Below are 25,661 nucleotides of genomic sequence, written 5' to 3' on the forward strand. Positions count from 1 at the left end.
TGTTTTCGAAGTGACCGGTATCGAGGAAATATGTTAAACTATCGGTTGGAGACATTGTTTCTCAGGTATTAATAGAAACACCTGAGAAAATAAATCAAGTGACCTCTAGGAAAAATTATAACACTCATCCCAGGAAATGATGGTATAGGCTGTTTAGTAAAATTTCGCACCAAAAGTAGCGAAATCCTTCGACCCATACAACGATTTTATCCGTTGAAAGTCCATTTACAAACGGATAATATAGGAAACTGTTTGAAAAAGAAGCATTCTGATGAAAAAAAAACTTGTGATAAGTCTACAACTTCTATTGGATCTACAGATTTTCGTGCCACTGACAAAGAGCAGTCAGATGAACTCAATCAGAATTCTTTCAAAACAACTAGATGTGAACGAGTGATTCGAACCCCTGAACGATTATACCTCATGAACTTTCAATCAGACTGTGAAATTGGTGAAACTCATCGGGGAAGTGTGTCGCGAACGATGCATAGGGAACGGATCGAGCTTCAAGACCGACGAGAATCGAAAAAGAAAGTTTGTATTTTAAGAACTGGCACCGATGAGTGTACGCTTTTTAGAACAGTGACACTGTAGAACAATGACGCTAAATAATTAGAAGTGTTTTTGATGTTGTAATGATTTAGATATTGATCCTGTTTCGTGATAAATGTAAAGAATAAAGTAATTCGTGTCAATTTTAGATGAGTTTTGAACAGTGGCGTAACTAGAACTATAGGGCCCTTTCGTAAAAAAACATTCTTGGCCCCCTTAATACATTACAGTACGACCCCCCCCAAAAAAAAACTCGAGGTTGCCAGGTGCCAACATTTTGATAATGATTTTTATAAGATTAAGATTAATAGTTAAAAATCTGATATGGACACACATGACATCCTTGTATCGCAAATACTAAATTATATTCACTTTTTGTCTCATTTCATTTAAAGTTATTTCCTCGAATAATTTTAACTTAATTATCCGATTCCTCAAGGCAAGATGAAAATGACATCAAAAATTGCAAATTTTGAATTGAATGCCCCGGTCAGTTTTTGTCGCACGGCAGTCAAACTTCTAATTTATTTTTTCGTAACGAGTACAAAACTTTCCCAAGTATAAGTATAGGAACCGGGAGACCGAATAAAAAGTTAAATTTCTTTATTTGTCGAAAATTATATATATATTAATTTGATATAGCCAAAACATTCTTCGTCAGTTAAAACACTTCTGTAATGGGAAGATATGACTATGACTAACGCTTGTGAAAATAAAGGCCTAGATAAGGGGTTGATATATATGTAGATGTACACTGCCAATTGCAATAAAAATTAGAGTTTCACTAATGGATATTATAGCAGCCCCATGTGAAAAATTTTAACGCTCTACAGCTAACCGTTTTTGAGTTATGAAATGCATATATATACATATATGTGCCTACATACGTACATGCGAACATACAAGTGTCGAGAAAAAATCCCTTTTGAATACATTTTGGAAAAAAAAAGATTATTTTATCTGTACTTGCAGACATAAAGCCCCCCCACACATAAAATGGATACGGTATGGTTTATCCGATTACGGCAAAGCCTCAAGAGCTACCTTCCTAGGGAAAGGGATGCCTTCGTGAAGGTCTTTCCAGGGGAACTGGTTCGTATACACGTTACAGATGAGGAAAACTGCGAAGGCCCATGCAGCTAAGCTGTTCGGGGTATTCAAACCTCGGACCGAACTACCAGTGTTTAGCGACTTTACTGCTCAGCCGCTGGTGCGTCCCAGATGGATTTGGGAACGGTCAAAATGGATATTTCCATTGAAATATGATAATCAAAGTTTTTCGTGATTACGATTACTTTGTGCATGATATTCGTACAAAGAAATAAAAAAGAGAATTTTTAATTTCATGCAAAAGCTTTGTTTACAAACAAATACTACAGTCAAAAGTCGTTAATTCGGACACCCATAATCCGGAATGATCTATAATCCGAACCTCAAAGCTAAAAACTTTCTGCGCATGCGCCGCGTTGGCACATGCGCACAGGCGTTTTAGGCGTGCGCGTAAGATTTTGACTACTGCGCATATGCGTGTGCGCAAGTGCAAAATACGTTTTCGCCTGCGCGTTTAATGTATAACGGACGGTGTAAGCTAAAATTATCTAATTATCTATTTCAGTTAATGTTAATGATTGCGTTGTTCCTTAATCTTCGAATTGGATCCCGCTTATTATTTTTTGAAGACTGTAAGAGCAATTTTATAAAAGTAAACTTGAACTTTCGATTATGTCAAATAGAATTTCCGATGCTGGAACTTCCAAAGGATCTACAAAACGAAAGTATGTTTCGATGTCCAACAAACAAAAAGTGGAATTGCTGCAAAAAATGGATAAAGACATGAAGAATGTGGCAGAGAGGTTAGTGAAAAACGAAAAAATTTCGATTGACAAGTTAGTCGGTATTCTCGGCACAGCAATTAACGGGACTTGAACAGCGGGACTTTGTAACTGAACAAGAAATTATGTCTGTTTATTTATAGAATTAAAGAGAAAGTATTATCACATAAAATGAAGCAACTTAAACAACTTACATTGAAAGAAATGTTTAATAAAGTAAACAAATAAATATTAAGCTTTTTTTTTTTTTTTTTTTTTTTGTAAATTTTGATACTCTTTAGATCATAATTGTTCTTTATTTCATAAATTACGGTTTCATATTTTTAATTTTAAAATTTCTGCATGCCATCTTACGAGATTTAAACTGATGATCTATAATCCGGAAAAATCGATAATCCGGAATCGCCGAAGTCCCGACGAGTCCGGATTAACGACTTTTGACTGTACTTAAACAGTCAATTAACTCATTTTATACAGCAGAATTCAAATACTTAACAGTGCTTGAGAGCATTTTTATAACGTTGTAAGGTATTATTACTCCTGCCTTCTTGGCATGCCTACGTGGTGTAGTAGTCATGCCGCACCGACACTACAAGCATCTATGGCTTCCCATCTCCGGGATTCGAAACCGGACCCTTCGGCACAGCAGCCAGCGACGCTAAGCACTAGCATATTCACAAAGCCTACAGACCATTTCTTCTACGGTCTGCTCTCATTGGATGAAACATCTGCTTGTCAGTCATATTTGGAATGGCGAGTTATCGATTTGTAGGCGTGGTAATTAACGCCAAACAAACCTTGTAGGCTTTCTTACAGTGAGGAGAAACAGCTTTTATTTCATTCGACAATTTTTTATTTTATGAATGAAAGCTAAGGGGAATTGGGTGGAATATATTTTAAATAACCTACTGATCTTATTAATAGTTTATTTGTATTTGAATTTAAACTCTTAAAAATACGATAATTGTTTTGAAGGAAAATGTGTTTACATTTAATATTTACAATCAATACAATCAATCAATTCAATAAACATTTAAGGGCGTCGGATACCTATTCTTTTAACCTAAATTATGAGTAAGTATAACTAAAATTATATTTTATTCCATAATGCGCTGTTTCTATTGAAACACTTTTCGGGATCTTGGATCATATTCTTGCTACCAGTACCTACTACAAAGAGTACAAACCAGTAGATAAAAATAATAATAAAAAAAATTAGTATTAACAAAAATAGAGAAAATGAGTGTTAAATTTTTAACACCTCACACGAAAGCAAAAAGACCAATAATGATATAGTCATTCAATAAAGTGAGGATAAAAACAAATCCGTCCAGGGCAGAGCTGGTAAAATTTCACGAGCGCGAATAGAACCGGCGATCAGGAAGTCCGAGAAATTTGTTTCTCCTCGTTACCGTTGAGCTGCGGTTTCGCCGTTGGCTTTCGCACACTTTACGGTACACGAGGCTGGTATAGAAGTAGTATAGGCGATGAAGCAAAAGTCGCCAAGTACAAGATTCTGTAACCCTACGTTTCCTGTTTTAACTAATCGGAGCAAACAGTAGAAGAAACGGTCTGTAGACTTTGTGAATATGCTAACCACTATACCGGTTTGGCGGCGAAAGCTCTCCTCTAGAAGGGAATCAAAATAAAAGCATATAGCTTTTCTGCTTTGTATTCAGTGAAGCTTTGGTGTACGTAACACTGAATTCAGCTTTTTTTTTTCTGCTTCCAAGAGCCCCCTAATTGTGCCATATGACGCAGAGGCAAAGAAAGTCTATGTAAAGAAGGAAAGGCTCCATAGACGTAATGTAAACCAGTTTGACTTCTACGCCACTAGAAAGAAGAGAGACAATTCGCCAAGGGATTTGGCGACGGAACCTGTTGGCGAGAATTTCCCCCTTTGTGATGTACCTGGCCGAGATTCTCCACCTCCGCCACGTGTACAAGAAATTGAGGAACACGGGTTAAGATGAATCGTTCTTTGACTTTTCGCGATAATTTAAACTCGAATTTTCGTGCTTTTTTGCTTTACTAGTTGAACTTGTATTTTCCATATCGCAGTTTGATGTCTGATTTTATATCTGTCAATACGTAGGGAAAAAAAATGGAGTCACACAGCTTTAAACTCTTGATAAACGTGACCGTCCAACCTGTTCCAACTTCGAGCTTTGGCGCTTTTTGGCGAAAATTATTCCACGCATGCGCAGTTGTGTCCCTTTTCGTTCGGAGGGAGCCACTCCTGCTGCTGCGAAGCTTTCCTTCTTAATAATACATATTCTTTGGCAGAGGACCCCTGGAAATTTAAAAGAAGACGGATTCTATTATATATGTAGTATTTAGAAAAGAATCTATCGTCTTTTAAGTTTAAAAATATAAATGTAGTTTTACTGTTTCTATTTTTACTGAAAGCCACTGGAATGCCATGGGTTAGGTGAGTTAAAGTTTTCGACGCAAAATGCCAAAACGAAATTAATAACCCTAACACCCTTTGGGCTAAAAATGAGAATAATATGTGATTCTGAATCACAAAGCAGTTATGTAACTAAAAACTGTGAAATAAATCTTGCTGACAAGTTTGCGCTTGCGAAGTTACTTGATCCAGATCGTATCTGTATTTACGTTCCTAAAATTAGCGATGTTGCTCGTTTGAAAAGAAAAGATCTTCTTTAACCGATTTTTCAAACGAAGAAAATGAATCTGCTGATATTCAGATATTATTAAGAGTTCATGTACTGTATCAGATTATCACGTATGATTTTCTAGAGTTTAATTAAAATTTATAGTGACTATTTAAAATAGTCCGACAAGCCTTTAAATTTCAATTTGAATAAAATTCAACATCTGCATATGGCAACAACTGTTATATTTACCGCGCTTTTAAGGAACACGGTATTGCGTAATGAAATGAGGAACGCCTTTATAGTTATCGCATTTGAAATCGTTCTGCGTGATTAGTAGATATTCTTAAGTTTAAATAGTTTTTTTGAAACATTTAAACTTTGAATTTAATTATTGTATTAAAAATGAATTATGAAACTGCTCATAAAGAAGTATGTTTTCTTATTAAAGATTTAAATTAAAAATTTTGTTAATCTGAAAAATTACGTTATGAAGTCGAAGTTACATCACACGCTGTATTAAAAGTTCTCATTAAGCTTCAAGTTATTTTTGGCAAATTCTAAAAAGAATAAAATTAGAAGTAATCTGTGTGATATTTTTGTTATTATTTCTTAATTTCAATTAAAATATTATTAATTTTTTAAATTTCACCTTTATAATATTATGCGAGAGAAAAGGCTTTAATCAAATTCGTTAGAAGGTACTTAATAATAGTAATTCTTCTCGGTTCGAATCCAGGCTAATGAGCTGGCTGCATATTTGGTTTTGATGTTTTCCTCATGATAGTTTCCTTGTTTGATGGTTTACCGTATACTAACCAATATCTCTACGAAGACATCCTCATCTTCGGACACGCAGACCTTGTGTGCTTTGCCATACTCAAATAACTAACCAGTCGTAGAGGAAAATAGTTTAAATTAAACTCTTAAGTAGTAATTTATGTATGGTTAATCACATGTGTTTATTATTCAGTTTTTCTTGGGGTTATTTATAATTTTATTCATTGTCAAAATCTGCGAGTATTTTTATGTTTTCTGAAGTTTACATTGCATAATTAACTTATAGTAGGGCATAATAAATAATCTGGGATTTAGTTCTGTTGTATGTGTATTTTAATATAATCTATGAAGTACTACAAATGAGGAGCTTCTGTTATTTTCTCCAAAGTTTTTATATGCAGTTTGTGAAAAAAATTCAGTTTTGAATATTTTGAATGTCAAATTCTTGCTGTTTGTTAATAATCAGTCTCATAATTATTTTCTTGACTTAAAATAATTTTATTTCATAATTGCTGTGAACTAACATGCATGAGCATTCAGAAATAATAAATAACTATTAAATTTATTAGTCATGTAATCTAACTGTGTATGAAATTTTTTTATTAATACTTTTTGAATTACAAAAATTAGAAGAAAATATACATCTGAGAAACAGATTTATTTGGATAAACAGCATTATATCCATTTGTAATTATAGTATGCATTTTATGATTTAAAATTAGTAATTACATATTTGTAATTAATAGTAATTTATTCTCCTTTTCTAAAAATTCATATTTTGCAACTTTTAATTCTTTTAGTTATTTTTTATTTATTTGTTTTTACAGGATTCCAAAGTAAAAAAATCATTATATTGACTTTCATCATTTTTTTCTTGCGTTGTATCATGTCATATATTACTGTAGTAGTAGGCTGTCATGTTAACAAGATTTGTTCAAGCCATTTAGTTTTCATACATGATACCTCTCGTGGTGGCCAACTTTTATTAAGATGATCCCACTGTGATGACCAGTATTTCTGAGAACATAAATAAATATCTCTGTGAAGCATCATCTTTCTAAAATGAGCACCTGCATAGAAGCCCAAACTTGTATAAAACTGTTGTTAGTTGTCTGACGAGGGATCATTATACATGAAATAATTGAACATGGTTAGCTGTATCCCAGCTTTAATATCAAAAGTTAAATGTGTGGAATCTTCCATTGTTTTCTTCAAAATTAGCTAATCAGATTATAATGGAAGTTAAAGAAGTATAATATCTTTAATTTCCATGAGTTCTCACTCATAGATAATTCTGAAAACATTGCCACGTGATGAAACATAAGATCTTTAATTTTTTTTTAGTTAAATTAGTCTGCTGCTGATTAATAAACTGAGCAATTTAAAAGGATCAAATATAATTTAATTTTGTATCTTTCTTTTTAAAAACAAACTAATTGAATTAAAATATATTTAATTTATAATATGGCTAATTGATAATTTTTATGAATACTCTTTATTGCCTTGTTATAATTAGTAAAAGAGGTTTCTAATATCATTCATTATGTAAGTGGTACAAAATTATATATTTTAAAATTTTTCTGATTATTTTTAAAATTCTGTGAATATATTTGGAATTTTTTATGTAAAACTCTTCATTTAATCTGCACTTTTCTTGTTCATCTCCTCAAATTACATGAGCTGTTAATTTCTAACATTTTAAATTATAATTTCTTTCAATCTTTGTTTCTTAATATATTAATATTTTTGTTTTGTTTTTCTTCCTTTCCCTGTGAGGTGGCCAAGTTAATAAAGCTATTGAATGCTGGTAGTTTAACCCGAGCTCTAATATTGGAGAACAAGTTAATTTCATAGGCCCTTTATTTTAATGGTTTTTCCCATAAGGTGAATATGAGCCAGTTTTCCGTAGAATGTCCTACATGAATAAATTATTTAACTAGCCACTGATATGCTATCAAAATTGAAACAACAGGCAAAGACGGGCCTTTTGTTAAAGTTTTATCTTTTTGTTCATTGGTTTCTAAACAAAGAAAAATTACTTCCTTTTAAGATACCAGCCAGAACTTAAATTGTGCTGGAACCCTGCGAAGCCTGGCTCCAGTACTTCTCATTTTTTAAGAATCGTAATTTTAGCCAGAGTACACCAGAGCCCTAAATAAAATGACTCCAGCACATTTTTCTTGTAAATTAACCCTGATTTCAGGAAAAAAAATTATTTTAGTAATTAATATGCTTTTCAAATTGAGTTTAACTTCTTTGAAAGCAGGCCTGTCTTTGCCTTGGATGAAAAGTTTGTACAGATGTTGAAAGTTTTATATTAAAAAAAAAAAAAAAAAAAAAAAAGCTCCCCCCTCACATGTCAAAGGCTTATGCTACACTAGTGAATTCCTACTGAACTGCTAATCATGCCATGCTAATGACTTCCTAGACTTTTTGAATGATGTAACCAAATGTGGGAGACCACTATTGTCACTTGCATAGAGGAGTCTTATGTTTATTCTCACATCATTATCGTATCATATTCCGGAAAAATTTCTGCTTATGTTTCTAATTATATTGACGGAGCATCGCAATCTAAAAGTCTTGAACTTTTCCCTTTTTAATTTTAAAGCTGCACTTTTCCATTAAAATTTCCATCCATATCAATAATTCATTAAATCCATAGCTGGATACTGTTTCTAGGATTTTCCCTGTTCTTTTGTGTGACATTTGTTTCCTCTGTGACACATTCCACATTTTATCTTGTTCAGGTTTTTTTTTTTTATTTTTTTTTAGGGGTGGTGAAAGAAAAGAATGGTTTTCATAGTTATCATTCCTTGAAATAGTACATTATATGTATAATCAGGGCTTAAATTCAGAGGGAGATCACCTGAGCTATTTCTTAGCTTCAGAGTAAGACTGTAATTCTAGCCATAGCCTCAAATAAGATGAGGTCTGAAAATTTATTTTTTTATTTAACTAGTTATAACTAATTTAATAATATATTGAACTTTCTTATTTATCTGTTTACATTTCTTTGAATTTTAATTTAATGATTTAAATTTGTATTTGTTTTATTTATTCATTGTTTCCTTCCTTCCTGATTGTCTAGCACAGAGCTCTGGCACTTCTAATTTTAGAAATTAAGCTCTGATATCAGCTAATAAAGGCAGATATATTTTTATTGTCTCAACTGATTAATTCTTAACTAACAAACAAAAACCAACAAAAAAAAAAAAAAAAAAAAAAAAAAAGAGGTTTCAGATTTTAAATTACATCCAAAGGTGCGTTTTTTTAACATTTTGTGTGTTACCTTTATTTATTAAATATCATGTTCTTTGCACTTAAACCTTAAAATTCAGTTCAAGAGCAATATCGCAAAATAATTTTAAATTGAGCACATCTTTAGAATTTCCAATACACAGTCTCACTCGCTGGAGATAAAAAAAAAATTTTCCGTACAACGTTGCTATTACTATTTGAAATCCTTGATTGTGTTAATCAGAAATTTGTTAAAGTCTTACAAAATATGAAATTGATAATAAAACAAATTCCAAATTGGGCTTCCAGATGCCCATATTCGCAGTAGGATTACGTCGTTCAAAATTGGATGGCTCTAGGTACCGTTGTTTTATCACAATGCAAAAAACATACATACATTTATACAGATTCTTCATTATTTAATTTCTTTAAATATAACACAGGGCTCTGATATTTGGTGGCAACAGTTTTAAAAGTGATACAGCTTTTTAAAGATTTCAATGCAAAATGAAAACAATAGTCTGTCAAGGACAAAGACCTAAAAATCTGGAGTTTTTTCTCAAAAAGGGAAAAAAAAAATCTTCTTGTATGTAATCAAAAAAACATCAGGATTAATAAATATACAATTTTTGGTACTTTTCCGTTTTGCCGGCGCAAGCGATGAAGTCGCCAATAATGGTACAACCAATGCCAAATGGATTATTCTCTCTGGTAATCTTTTACGCGTCATTTTCAAAACAAGTCGCAGCTTTTTCTTATCAGATTGATTGTTTCTTTCAATACTGGCATATAATTACATATAATTTTTATCAGATAGTTCAGTTTTATGTCTAAGGCCATTTTCGGCAATTAAATCAATTAGGATGCAATCACAGCGCTTACCCGAAGCCGAAAATATAGAAAACGTAAAGTCAAGGGTTAAATTCATCAATTCTAATAAGAATGCATTAGCGAAGTAAAGCACTGCAGTTTTACATAATTTCTGAGTAAGTTATTCGTACGAATTGAAGTATTTCTTGCATTTAAACTTGTGTTCCAAATTAAGATTTAACTTGAAATTAATGTAGATAATTACTGAGAGCGTTATATTTTTGTAGAGTAGTTTATGTGAGATGAGATTGCTTGGGATCACGTGATATGAACCGGCGAATCAGGATGTTGAACCATGAAAGCATAGTAAATTCTTAAATTAATGTCTTTTTACAAATTTATTGTCTTTATTTATTGGCTTTTTATAAAATTTTAAGCGATATTAAAATGTTTATGCCTTCAAAAAAGAATTCTTAGAACTAACATTTTTTTAATATTTTTTATGTCATTATTTTGTGTGTTGTCACCAATAAAGTCTACTTGGCGAGATTTGCGCCAACGAAACGGAAAAGTACCCAATTTTTTTTTGAAATTGTTAAATATTAAAAAAAGGTACTATTCGGTTTTGAGGACGGTAAAAAAACGCCAAACTATTGTTGATGCCAGTGCTGCCAAAAATAATTGCGGTAACCCTAATGCAAGAAAGGAAGTATAATAGTAAATAACTATCTAAGATTGATGTTTTAATTTAGATGAAAGGTTAATTTCATGTAATGCATTTTTATTATTATAATTTATATAAAAAATGCTGAACATGACTGAGTGGAAGCATAAGAGTAAATAACTATTTCAGATGATCATTATAATTTATGTAAAAATTGCTAAACATAACCGAATGGATGCCTGCATCACTATTTCGCTACCGAGTTATTGCTAAAGCATAATTTCATCTCGTTGGTTGTTCAAACATAATTTTCTATAATGAATGATGCCTTTTCTTTGAAAAAATTCTCGGTAAAGGGCAGAATCATCCGCTTATTTGTTTGCCACTTTTTACAATTGGATTTTTGTCAATTTTCTTTTACTTTTTAAGTGAAAATAGGTTGATGTGTACATAGATAAAGTCAAGGGTGTGTGCAGTGGCATTTTTGTGCAATTCTGTGATTTTTTTTTTTTTTTAAGTGAAAATAGGTCAATGTGTACGTGGATACCGAGTATGTGCAATTCTTAATAACGCGTCAAACAGTGGGTGATTGTGCACTTTACTCAAAATTCGGTACTTTTCCGTTTTGCCGGCGCAAGCGATAAAGTCGCCAATAATGATACAACCGATGCCAAACGGAATATTTTCGCTGGTAACCTTTTACGCCTCATTTTGAAAACAAGTCGCAGCTTTTTTTTATCAGATTGATTGTTTCTTTCAATACTGGCATATAATTACATAGAATTTTTATCAGATAGTTCAGTTTTATGTCTAAGGCCATTTTCGGTAATTAAGTCAATTAGGATGCAATCACAGCGCTTACCCGAAGCCGAAAATATAGAAAAGGTAAAGTCAAGGGTTAAATTCATCAATTCTAATGCGGCGCAAGCGATAAAGTCGCCAATAATGATACAACCGATGCCAAACGGAATATTTTCGCTGGTAACCTTTTACGCCTCATTTTGAAAACAAGTCGCAGCTTTTTCTTATCAGATTGATTGTTTCTTTCAATACTGGCATATAATTACATAGAATTTTTATCAGATAGTTCAGTTTTATGTCTAAGGCCATTTTCGGTAATTAAGTCAATTAGGATGCAATCACAGTGCTTACCCGAAGCCGAAAATATAGAAAAGGTAAAGTCAAGGGTTAAATTCATCAATTCTAATGAGAATGCATTAGCGAAGTAAAGCACTGCAGTTTTACATAATTTCTGAGTAAGCTATTCGTACGAATTGAAATATTTCTTGCATTTAAACTTGATTTCCAAATTAAGATTTAACTTGAAATTAATGTAGATAATTACTGAGAGCATTATATTTTTGTAGAGTAGTTTATGTGAGATGAGATTGCTTGGGATCACGTGATATGAACCGGCGAATCAGGATGTTGAACCATGAAAGCATAGTAAATTCTTAAATTAATGTCTTTTTACAAATTTATTGTCTTTATTTATTGGCTTTTTATAAAATTTTAAGCGATATTAAAATGTTTTTGCCTTCAAAAAAGAATTCTTAGAACTAACATTTTTTTAATATTTTTTATGTCATTATTTTGTGTGTTGTCACCAATAAAGTCTACTTGGCGAGATTTGCGCCAACGAAATGGAAAAGTACCCAATTTTTTTTTGAAATTGTTAAATATTAAAAAAAGGTACTATTCGGTTTTGAGGACGGTAAAAAAACGCCAAACTATTGTTGATGCCAGTGCTGCCAAAAATAATTGCGGTAACCCTAATGCAAGAAAGGAAGTATAATAGTAAATAACTATCTAAGATTGATGTTTTAATTTAGATGAAAGGTTAATTTCATGTAATGCATTTTTATTATTATAATTTATATAAAAAATGCTGAACATGACTGAGTGGAAGCATAAGAGTAAATAACTATTTCAGATGATCATTATAATTTATGTAAAAATTGCTAAACATAACCGAATGGATGCCTGCATCACTATTTCGCTACCGAGTTATTGCTAAAGCATAATTTCATCTCGTTGGTTGTTCAAACATAATTTTCTATAATGAATGATGCCTTTTCTTTGAAAAAATTCTCGGTAAAGGGCAGAATCATCCGCTTATTTGTTTGCCACTTTTTACAATTGGATTTTTGTCAATTTTCTTTTACTTTTTAAGTGAAAATAGGTTGATGTGTACATAGATAAAGTCAAGGGTGTGTGCAGTGGCATTTTTGTGCAATTCTGTGATTTTTTTTTTTTTTTTAAGTGAAAATAGGTCAATGTGTACATGGATACCGAGTATGTGCAATTCTTAATAACGCGTCAAGCAGTGGGTGATTGTGCACTTTACTCAAAATTCGGTACTTTTCCGTTTTGCCGGCGCAAGCGATAAAGTCGCCAATAATGATACAACCGATGCCAAACGGAATATTTTCGCTGGTAACCTTTTACGCCTCATTTTGAAAACAAGTCGCAGCTTTTTTTTATCAGATTGATTGTTTCTTTCAATACTGGCATATAATTACATAGAATTTTTATCAGATAGTTCAGTTTTATGTCTAAGGCCATTTTCGGTAATTAAGTCAATTAGGATGCAATCACAGCGCTTACCCAAAGCCGAAAATATAGAAAAGGTAAAGTCAAGGGTTAAATTCATCAATTCTAATGCGGCGCAAGCGATAAAGTCGCCAATAATGATACAACCGATGCCAAACGGAATATTTTCGCTGGTAACCTTTTACGCCTCATTTTGAAAACAAGTCGCAGCTTTTTCTTATCAGATTGATTGTTTCTTTCAATACTGGCATATAATTACATAGAATTTTTATCAGATAGTTCAGTTTTATGTCTAAGGCCATTTTCGGTAATTAAGTCAATTAGGATGCAATCACAGTGCTTACCCAAAGCCGAAAATATAGAAAAGGTAAAGTCAAGGGTTAAATTCATCAATTCTAATGAGAATGCATTAGCGAAGTAAAGCACTGCAGTTTTACATAATTTCTGAGTAAGCTATTCGTACGAATTGAAATATTTCTTGCATTTAAACTTGATTTCCAAATTTAGATTTAACTTGAAATTAATGTAGATAATTGCTGAGAGCATTAGATTTTTGTAGAGTAGTTTACGTGAGATGAGATCGCTTGGGGTCACGTGATATGAACGGGCAAATCAGAATGTTGAACCATGAAAGCATAGTAAATTCTTAAATTGATGTCTTTTTAGAAATTTATTGTCTTTATTTATTGGCTTTTTATAAAATTTTAAGCGATATTAAAATGTTTATGCCTTCAAAAAAAGAATTCTTAGAACTAACATTTTTTAAATATTTTTTATGTGTATACTGTATGTTGTCGCCAATAAATTCTGCTTGGCGAGATTTGCGCCGGCGAAACGGAAAAGTACCCAAAATTCTATTGCAGACTTTTCATCATGGGCAATTCACAAATTGTTAAATCCATAGGATATCAAAAAAGGATTTAATAATTAAACCAGTATTTCAGTGTCGTCTTAAGAAATATAGAACTATATAAACTTGCGCAATCTGAAATCAGCGCGTTTGCTAGATTTGGCGCACTGTTTAAATGGGCGCGTTTGCTAGATTTGGTGCTTTTGCACATACATTTTTGCTGCAATTTTTTTACGGTCCTCAAAATGGAATAGTACCCAAAAAACTCCTAGCTGAAGTTTATTATTATTGTAATTAGAAACTTGCAGTTAAAAAAAAGGAGATTAAAAACCACCACATAAACCATTGCCAGTATTTAAAATTAGCCCGCTACAAATTAGTAGATTATGTTTGCCAGTTTTGGCAACAAAGCGGGGTGGTCACCTAAATAAAGAAGTGGCAATATTGCAGTGTACCATATTTAAAAAAAGTTTAGAAGAATGAATTATTTTTATAAATAAAGCTACGTAAAATTCTTTACTATGTTACTAAAATTAATCATGATTTATTTTGTAGTAGAATATGAAATTTAAATACTTCTATGATAATGCAAATGTTCTTAGTTATGAAAATTAACAAATTTCGTATGTTGTCAGTGGCTTATGAGCTAGCTAAGTACTGTAATTTATTCTTTTACTGAGTGTAATTATAGTGTGCATTTTATTAGAAGTAATTCGAATTAGCAGTTTTGCTAATTTATTTCTTGTTTTTCAGTATGAAGCTAAAGGATTCGCAGTGATTAAAAATTTTTTAACTTCATCTGAAGTTGAAAGTCTTCTTCAGTCATGCTCAATTATACTCGGAGACATGAATCCTCCTGAACATTGTTCGGTGTTTCACACTGGAAAGGATCAAGTAATATTTTTATAAGTTATTTAAATCTGAAATTTTTTTACATTTCATAAGTGAAGGCACATACACTTTTATGTAGTTCTTCAGATGAAAATTAATTGTAAAAAAATTTTTTATGTGTTGATCAAAGATAGGAAATGTTTATTGAAATTTTGTTTTATTCAGTTTTTAATCTTTTATCATATGGCGCCCAGTCGGTATAGTGGTCAGGGAAGCTGACTGTGATGCCGAAGGGCCTGGGTTCGAATCCCGGAGAAGGCATGGTTGTAACTGTACGTCCCTTCATAGGAAAGGCGATGGTGGCACTCCTATTAGGTGCCTCCATAATAAAGAGACCACCACATCCGACCTTGTATAGATTAATGGACTAGGTTACATTTTAATTGTTCATAATCTGCCATTGGAAAAAAAAAATTCTTTTATCATAACCATATTTTTTCATGCAATTTGAATGTCTCAGACTTATATTGCGTATTGGCTGAATGCTCAACCTAAAAACAGCTAATGGGCCAGAAAATTTGTTTAATATACTTTTTTTTTGAACAAAATGAAAAATTGTTATTAAGAAACTGAAAAATGTTCTTAAAAATTTTAATTTCTCTTTTTAAATATTTATCAAAACATGTCTAAGCAATAATAATAGTATCCAAAGAAAAAAAAATTCAAATTTATATTTATTTTCTTCTGAAATCGAATATTTGGTACAAGAAATTTTTGGTGCTTATACTTTGTAATGCAAGTATATTGACAGTTAAATAACATATTCAAGTCTAAATATTAATATACAAGTCTAACATTTATTTCAAATGATTCTAATATGTTTAATTAAGCACCAAATATATTTTTTAAATTTAAAAATAAACAAATTATGACTATTTTCTTTTTTTCAAAAAAGAGAAAAATGGGATAAAACTGACTAAAAAGTGGGATAAGACTGAATAATAGCAATCCAGTCTCTTTCTCATATTTATTAAATTTTTTTAATACACAAATAAAAATGTATGTGTTTGTATGTAAATCATTAAAAACTTCTTTATTTCTTAATACAGTATACTTTATTTCGGTACTATTTCGTTTTGAGCACTGTAAAAAATCGCCAAATTATTGTTGATGCCAGTGCTGCCAAAAATAATTGCGGCAACCCTAACACAAGAAAGGAAGTATAATAGTAAATAACTGTCTAAAGATTACAGTTTTAATTTAGATTAAAGGGTACTTTTCCGTTTTGCCGGCGCAAGCGATAAAGTCGCCAATAATGGTACAACCGATGCCAAACGGAATATTCTCGCTGGTAACCTTTTACGCCTCATTCAGATAGTTCAGTTTTATGTCTAAGGCCATTTTCGGCAATTAAATCAATTAGGATGCAATCACAGCGCTTACCCGAAGCCGAAAATATAGAAAAGGTAAAGTCAAGGGTTAAATTCATCAATTCTAATGAGAATGCATTAGCGAAGTAAAGCACTGCAGTTTTACATAATTTCTGAGTAAGCTATTCGTACGAATTGAAATATTTCTTGCATTTAAACTTGTGTTCCAAATTAAGATTTAACTTGAAATTAATGTAGATAATTACTGAGAGCATTATATTTTTGTAGAGTAGTTTATGTGAGATGAGATTGCTTGGGATCACGTGATATGAACCGGCGAATCAGGATGTTGAACCATGAAAGCATAGTAAATTCTTAAATTAATGTCTTTTTACAAATTTATTGTCTTTATTTATTGGCTTTTTATAAAATTTTAAGCGATATTAAAATGTTTATGCCTTCAAAAAAGAATTCTTAGAACTAACATTTTTTTAATATTTTTTATGTCATTATTTTGTGTGTTGTCACCAATAAAGTCTGCTTGGCGAGATTTGCGCCGGCGAAACGGAAAAGTACCGATTAAAGTTTAATTTCATATAATACTTTATTATTATAAATTTATAAAAAAAGGCTAAACATGACTGAATGGATTCCTGCATCGCTATTTCACTACCGAGTTATCGCTAAAGCATAATTTCATCTCGTTGGTTGTTCAAACATTATTTTTCTACAATGAATGATGCCTTTTCTTTGAAAAAATTCTATTGCAGATGTTTCGTCATGGGCAATTCCCAAATTGTTAAATCCATAAGATATCGAAAAAGGATTTAAAAATTAAATTAGTATTTCAAAAGCATTTTAAAAATTTAGAACTATCTAAACTTACGCAATTTGAAATCAGCGCATATGCTAGATTTGGTGCACTGTTAAATGGGCACATTTGCTAGATTTAGCGCTTTTACGCATACATTTTCGCTGAAATTTTTTTACGGTCCTCAAAATGGAATAGTACCTTTATTTCTTACTTTATATCTTACCCTTGATGGCATTTCGATTCTCATCAAGTTTTTTTTCTCTTGAATAGAAATTATCATTATCATTGATTGTAGATGTTCATCAGTCATTCAGATTCTTTAATTAATTTACAAATATAAAAAAATCTTTTTGTATAGAAATGTATTCTTAAAAATGTGATTATTCTTAGAGCAAAAATTTGTAACCCAGTTTACTTATTTTTTGACAAGTATGAATAAAAGTTAATAAATCTTTATTTACAACTTTTTATCACATAATTAGCTCCATTTATAGATTTTTGGTCCATTATTCATATTCATTTTTAATGCTAATAAAAATAATGTAAATACAGACTTCAAATAACTAAACTCTTAAAATCTTTGTAATACTGTATTTGCAATAAATATATTATTGAAATGTACTTGTGGGCTATATAAATTTGCTTCAGGACAACATGCAACCCATAGGCTGCCAGTTTGAGACCACTGCTGTAGGGAAAATATTCATATTAAACTCTTACTTTTTAAAAACATGCATATATTATAAAAAGTGAAAATTATTTTATATTATTAAGTTTTTATTGTTTCGTGATCAAAGTAAAATTTTGATTAATAATATTTTTAAAGATTAAAAATGTTTTCTAATTCTTTTAATTTGCTAACATGAAGGTTCTAATATTTCTTTAACTATTATTAAACTATTATATAAGGGAAATTATTGTAGTATTCTAGTAAGCGAAAGCAATTAAGCAGTTTATGTATTGCTTTTTATAATGAGAAATGTGCCATTTATATTTCTTTTTTGAAAGGTTTTGAAATATCAATGATAATTAAATAGGGTCGAGATGAATATTTCATCAATTCTGGTGATAAAATCTCATATTTTTTTGAAAAAGATGCAGTTGATGAAAAAGGTGAGATGTGTCTTTATTTTCTTGTGTTTTATTTAAAGTATTCATGTTATTTGAACATTTTTTGCAAATTGTATTCACCTAATTTAATGAGTATTATATTATTATTATGCACAGGAAATTTAATTGTGGATAAAACAAAAGCTCTAAATAAAATTGGACATGGTAAGTTTGAAAAAACTTAATACATTTGTAAAATCTGTCCTAGTAGAATGTTTAAGATTTTGAAATAGATTTATGCCTACAATTTTAAATACAAGCTATTTTATTATAAACTTTTATTTATTACTAGGTTTATTATTACCAGGTTTATTATTACTAGGTTTATTATTACCAGCATTAATATGTTCAGAATGTATGTTTTTTAATATCGTACTCTAAAACAATATACAGATGCTTGGTATGATTTCATATTTTAAAATATCAGTGCTAATAAACGAAATATATTCATTCAATATGAAAAGGAGAACTTTGATATCACCACAAACACCTATGTAAAATTTCAGGAATCACCAAACTGTGGCAACGATGTACAAAACAATTCTTTAGGTAACCATATTGATAACTGTAAGTTTGAATGAGAAATGCTGCCATTTTTGTGCATGCTCTTTTGGTTGTATTAGAAGCACTAAAGGTAATTTGCAGTAATTTTGGTCTTCAGCTGAATTTTAAAATATGTGTTTGTGGGATTTGCCTGCAAATGAAGAAAGTTCTGTGAAATTTTTGCAGGATTATAATATTTTTCCACCAAGGCAGGAATGTTCAAATATGTATTTGATGATATTGTATTTGCGAAAACAACCTTTTTGGAAATGAAAAAGGTAATCAACATGTCAGCATTTGAAGCAGTAATTGGTGTGAGAATAGTCATCTCCCACTTATTACAGCAGTCAGATTTATATACTGCTGGAGTAAAGAATTAATGTTAAATTTTGCTTGGAAGAGTTAGAAATGGCTGATAAGACTGTGGTAGATTGGAATAATTACATGTGAGAAATACTGTTTATAAGTAGTTTTATAAATTGTTTTCCATGATAAATATTGAACTAAAATTAAAATATATACTTAATAACATGTATGATATGGAATGAATAACTTTCTTCAATTTGAAATCACCATTCTTTTTCTTCAAAAAATCACCAGATACGCTATGGTGGTTGCGATAGTACCAAAGAACCAAAACCTGTAGCTGTTAGTAATGCTGGAAAGAAAAATGAATATATGATGTAGTTCATCATAACACTGTTAATTATAAAAAAAAAAAAATAATAATTTTTGGGCCCACGAGCAGTAAAGTCGTTGAACACTGGTAGTTCGGTCCGAGGTTTGAATCCCGCGAACGGGCTGGCTGCATGGGTGTTTTCGTGGTTTTCCCCATGTGTAATGTGTATACGAGCCAGTTTCCCTTAGAAAGTCCTCCACGAAGGCATCCCTCCCCTTAGGCAGATAGCCCTAGTGTGCTTTACCATAATTAAATACACCACGCCATATAATTTTTGTTCTAGTGTTTTTTCTGTTATCAATTCAAGTTTTGGATAATTTTATCGCATCAAATGTAGATTTTAAGTTAAAAAAAAATTCTAAGTTGTAATGCTTCACGTGTGCGTTTCTGTTCGTGTTATTTTTACATTATAGCCATCGAAGCTCAAATCAAATGTACAGTTTTGTATCTGTCTGTTTAATAACATAAATGTATTAGTAAATAACATAATGGAATCTGCAAAGCATTCCCGTGTTTTACTTCTCCCACTATATACAATGCTGGACCTTTTCAGATATGCTTCTATATGTCTTCAATCCATGTTTCTTGAGAAGATGAGCTCTTTACATCTTGAAACTGATAAACGAATCTAAACTAAAATTGTGAATATCATATTGGAAATGAATTAGTGTACAAAAATGAATTTAATTTTGAAATTATTAAAGTTCTAGATAAATAATGATAATTTCATATGTAAAATAAAAATTACTTTGATTTCTAACAGACAATATTTCTTGTAATACAAATATAAAAGCTTCATAAAGCAACACTAAAGAAATGTAGAACATATTTATTTGCACTATTTGCAAAGATATTGTACATAATAACTACTTAAAGCATAACAATATGACAAACTTCCAGATTCTAAATCTAGATCATTCTGTGATATCATGTCTCAGGTGCAGGCAAATGTAATAAACCTTATGTATTGCTAATACCATGAACCAGTTAAAACTTCAAATAAGGAAATAAAAAAGACACGCTGACCGTATATCATATAAGAGAGGCAGAGATGACCGAAGAAGGAAATCATAGTAAAAGTAAAGTTGAACTTATCAAACGGAACCTGCTTTAGATTTTCTTTGCGACCAGAGGGTGTTAATATATGCTGATTATGTGTATTACACCTTCCTGTTGATAGGATGATAGGAATGCATGTTATCAGAACTTTGGATGTGATTTGAATCCCAGAGAAGGATGTATGTTTTTAAATATTGTAAGGTGTTTGTAACTATTATATATCCTACTACTTGGCTGCCTTTATCTTAAGAGGTTAGTGGTAGGGAAAGAATGTTGGAAGTATTTTAAAGTTGTGTAGTTCTAAATATCAAATATTTCTAAATAAATATTAAAATGAAACACATAAAACAGCTTTTAGTCCTTCTTTGTAATTGCATCTCCCATTTTTTAAATAGCAAGTTGAAACCATTTTTATTGCCAAATTCATTTTTAATTTCTCACATGCATTTTGTGACTCATGTTTCCACAGTCGTTTTCAATATGGCATCAGAAGCATTTTCTTGTCCCAAGAGTTTTGCCACATGAACTGTGCACAGTACTACTCATGCCATGCTTTGTTGATTTTTTATTTCTTTGCTTAGTGGAATATCACAGTCTTTTAATATTTTGTGTAAGAGTTGCTGGATCAACAAAATGAAATTTATTGTTCACAGTAAAATGTCTGTAACCTGCTTTTTCCTATTCTTCTGTTTTATATGGTCAATAATAGAATTAATCATCAATCCTTCTAATATCTGGTTGATGATTTATGCCATGAGTGTGTCTGCCTCTCTATTTGAAACCTGAGTGAGAAAGATGATATAGGAGCATTTATCGTCATGAGTATCAGTCTCCTCTATACGCATTGTTGGACCTTTCCACCTTTGTACACATTTCTTTCCAGATGTGCTCATGTATATTTTCAAGCCAGGTTACTCAAGAAAATGAGTTCATGGCATTTTCCATAACTTGATTGATCTTTATGGGTAAAGTTTAACCAAAGTTTGATTTTCAGATATATCTTACTTGATAGAAGTGCAAGCAACATCTAATGAGCTATTCAACAGATTTTTATCTTGCATCTGCACAGAATGGGAGACTATTCTTTAACTCTTAACATTTGTATACATTTGCGATGATTTTACACAAATTTTCCAGTATTTTAAAAAATGGTTATTTATGCTACCATTTCAATCTTAGTCAATGTGTAAGTATTTTAAGAGTAAGTATAAGCCAAGACATTTTTAAAATCTTGAATTTGCTTTTAATTTGAAAACTGTTATTGATAACCTCACTGCTGTATATTTGTTGCTGATCATGATATTCTTTATCATTCTTTTATGTAATGTAATATATAAAATTAAGGGTCTACCTTGCTCGCTTTAAAATTTTATCAGCCTACTTTTTTCTTTATGTATTAATTTAATCATGATTTATTTGAATTTATAGCAAAATTAGGTATTTCCTTATTGCCCTCAAAATTTAATCCCTAATCACCCAAGGTGTAACATGTAGTGAGTAACACGTCACTTTATATCTCAGTTGACTTGGAGGCTTCTATAATAAGAATGCACCCAAAATTATTTAAAATAGCATGTTTTTGTGACTATTATTTATTTATATTAATTTTAGTGTAATTTTTTTTCCTTGAAATTTTCTGAGAAATGTGTAATGAAATCCTTTTTCCCCTCTAGCATTACACTGGTGGAACTCATCTTTTAAAAAAGTTACTTTTGATTCTAAAGTAAAAGTGAGTTATTTCTTTTATGTACTGTTAAATATATGTACAGTAATACTGCATGTATGCATATATGTTATTTTTTGTGTGTTAAATAGATTTATGCTAAAAATGTATTGTAAAAAATAATAAACTGTATTAATTTACTTTTAGTGTATTATTTTTGCTTTCTTGAATGTTTTAGTTTGAATTTTCTAATGATGATAAAATCTGTACTAAACTTTTTTGTAAAAGAATTACATTATTTTTCATAAGTAAAATTTTTTGTCCATGTATATGTGTTTTCTGTATGAAATAAAAGAACCCATTGAACCATAACAATAAAATTAATGATTATTTAGTGGCTTAATATATCTTTTATTTTTAGGAACTCTTGCAGCAGTTTGGATATAAAGATCCAGTTGTAGTTCAAAGCATGTATATATTTAAAGTATGTTTATGACATTCATAGAAAAATAGTACAGTCAAATGTCTTTAATCCGGACGTCCATAATCCGGAACGATCTATAATCCGGACCTCAAAGCTACAAACTTTCTGCGCATGCGTAAACGTGGAATGTGTTTACGCATGTGCTTAATACCTTTACGCATAATACATTTACGCATGCGCGTTTAATGTATAACACACAGTATAAGCTAAGCTAAAATTATGTAATTATCTATTTCAGTTAATGTTGCAGAATGCGTTGTTCCTTAATCTTCTAATTGGATCCGGCTTATTATTTTTTGCAGACTGTTAGAGCAGTTTTATAAAAGTAAGCTTGAACTTTCTAAGTTAACAAGATGTCGAAATGAATTTCCGATTCTGGAGCTGCGAAAGGATCTACAAAGCGAAAGCATGTTTCGATGTCCATCAAACAAAAAGTGGAATTGCTGCAAAAAATGGATAAAGGCATATCCTTTGTTTCTCTAACTATTCCGAAATCTTTTTATCAATTTCACGCTGATCTGCAGGGGGAGGGGCAAACGTTGCCGTGCGCAATGAACTGGAAGTTGATCTGTCATTACTATCCTTATCTTCAGAGCAGATGTTTTTCCTTACTAAATGTAGTATTTCATCTCAATGTACTCCGTTTTTGATATAATTTAAATCAAATTCCTCTTCATTATAAATATCACGAATACACATCAAATAGTTTTCTGGTTACAATTTTGTAATTTCGACTATGTGTAATGTATGCTTTACGCGTGCGCGCATTGAAAGGAATGTTTAATAAGTAAACAAATAAATATTAAGCTTTTTTTGTTTTTTGTTTTTGTAAATTTTGATACTTTTTAGATCATAATTGCTCTTTATTTCATAAATTACGGTTTCATATTTTTAATTTTATAATTTCTGCATGCCATCTTACCAGATTTAAACTGATGATCTATAATCCGGAAAAACTGATAATCCGAAATCGCTGACGAGTCCAGATTAAAGACTTTTGACTGTACAATAATAATTTCATACTTCACTCTTTCAGCATGCATGATATTCATATTTTAAATATAAGTTTTCTTTAAAAAATGATATCTACTGAACACATTTGCTGAATATCTTAGTAGTTTGCTGGCATTTCAAATATTATTTTTACTAAGTTTTGTTCGAAATATTTATTTAACATGAACTCTTCTCTGGTTGAGGTACTGCTTTCTTTTCTCACATCCATGCTACTGTCTGGCTGAAGAGTTGGAGACATTATGATTAGTAATACAAAATTCAGCTTGTATGTAGTAAGCAGTAAAAAGCTAAAATTCAGCTCATGCATAATGGTTGGCAAATATTCTTGACAATTTAAATCTTTTTAGACCAACTAAATAGCAGCATTAGTTTGTGATTTAAATTGCATATTTTCATTTATAAATTAAATGACTGCAAAATTTCTTCTATAAAAAATAAATGCTTTTATGAAATTTTGTTTAATTAATTTTTTTAATGAAAATTATTTGCCAAAATATTGATCTTTAAAGGATTGAATGTTATTCATTTCCTTTTTCGAATAAGTAAAAGTGTATAATTATTATGCATTTCTCGTAATTATGCTCACTAAGAGAAGTAAGTTCATATTAGGTAGAAACTATTTATCGACTAATTGTACTGTGTGTATAATCTTTGAAATATCAGAAAGTATTGCTTTTACTTTGGATGCATTATTTGCAAATAAAAATTACCATAATACTGAGAATCTTTATATTAATTACACATATTACCATCTTGTAATAAGGTATTAATTTTTTTTTGAAAAGTTCAGAATACTTAATTTTGCTATTTATTTATTTTTTAACATGTGTTTAGCAAATTTGTTAATTTTAATAGTGTTATGTAAATGAAGGCTTACATGAAAGGAGAATTAGAAAAACCATGAAGTAGGGGAAAATAATGACAAAGTTATTTGTAACTTAATATCATCTGAAAAAAGAAGGAGGAACATTTCTTATTAACTGAAAATATTCATATTAAAAGAAGCATTTCAAAATTAAGGAGTAATTTTCCCAAGCATTGGTTGTATTGGCAGATTTTAGGTAATTAATTACAGTACTCTCAATTAACCAAAATAATACTGTGGATAATGTCTACAGTTAACACTCCCCCTCCCTCCTAAAATGGAAAAGGAAAGGGAAAGATATACATCCAGTAATAATTGGAAAAACAAACACACACACACAAAAAAAAAAACCCTCTTTAGTCTATTTGGTTATGTACATTAAGAATAAGTTTATTTGGTTATGTAAATTAATCAACATTTGAAACATTAACATAAACGTTTGAGTCCAGGGCGTGCTTGTCTTGTCGTATGCCAAAAATACGGCGCAGCACGATAGCGCTTATCTTGTTTTGTATCGAGAATGCCACTGCTGTTGGTTAGTATACTTAAAAAAAAAAAAAAATTATTGAAAATTGAAAAAAAAAATTATTGAAATATTAAATTGGTTTCGCATCAGGAGGAGGGGCGTGCTTTGGGCCCAGGTACTTCAGAAAAAGTATTCGATTCAATAATATCGTCATTGGAGGTACTTGCAGTTACTTCATTATCATCACTGCTATCACTAATAATTTGTAATCACTTAGAACGAATGATGATGTCACTTCCACTATTACTTTCAAGGTCATTACTATAGTCTTCATTATCACTTCTCATAATATAGTCATTTTCAAATGAATCAGAACTTGACATGGGTTATTTCGTAACTATCAGTATAACACTTAATAAAAAAATGAAAACAATTTCCAATTCCTATAAAACAACTGCTACTGATATCACTACAACTGCTCTCAATAATTGTGTAAAGTATACTAACCAACAGCAGTGTCTTCGCATTCTCGATACAAAACAAGAGAAGCGCTACCGCGCTGCGCCATATTTTTGGCATATGACAAGTGAAGCGCGACAGCGCTTCTCCAGACTCAAACGGTTAACACACCTCAAAACAGAAAAAATTTATTTGTTTATATTCCTGCAGTGTTTCGACTTAGTAACTGTAAGCTTAATTCATTTTTGCGATTTAGCAATTTGTTTTTAATGGATGTTTTATGTCTTTGTCAATCCAAATTATGTGCAATTAAATAATATACTGTTGTGATAAAAATTCTGAAATACTCTTAAATCATCATCTGTCAATGTTGTTATCTCTCACATTTTCTTCTCCTTCATTTTA

At 30.8% G+C, this 25,661-nt stretch overlaps 1 protein-coding gene across 4 annotated transcripts in view; it reads left to right on the forward strand.

Moving 5' to 3' along the window:
• The first annotated feature begins 5,275 nt into the window (after positions 1 to 5,275).
• The window catches only part of LOC118199026 (phytanoyl-CoA dioxygenase domain-containing protein 1-like), a 28,693-nt gene continuing 8,307 nt past the window's right edge, over positions 5,276 to 25,661 (forward strand). For 2 of the 4 annotated variants that reach the window (XM_035370803.2, XM_035370805.2), the window contains exons 1-6: positions 5,276 to 5,434; positions 14,653 to 14,793; positions 17,952 to 18,027; positions 18,142 to 18,189; positions 21,979 to 22,034; positions 22,390 to 22,452. In XM_035370803.2, coding sequence (XP_035226694.1) covers positions 5,408 to 5,434; positions 14,653 to 14,793; positions 17,952 to 18,027; positions 18,142 to 18,189; positions 21,979 to 22,034; positions 22,390 to 22,452 — 411 coding nt within the window. In that variant the 5' untranslated portion in view covers positions 5,276 to 5,407. The other 2 variants (XM_035370806.2, XM_035370804.2) reach the window with 2 other exon arrangements.

This window comes from Stegodyphus dumicola, chromosome 8 (assembly GCF_044657685.1).
Source record: "Stegodyphus dumicola isolate Sdum_Otavi_A_Nest chromosome 8, ASM4465768v1".
NCBI lineage: Eukaryota > Metazoa > Arthropoda > Arachnida > Araneae > Eresidae > Stegodyphus > Stegodyphus dumicola.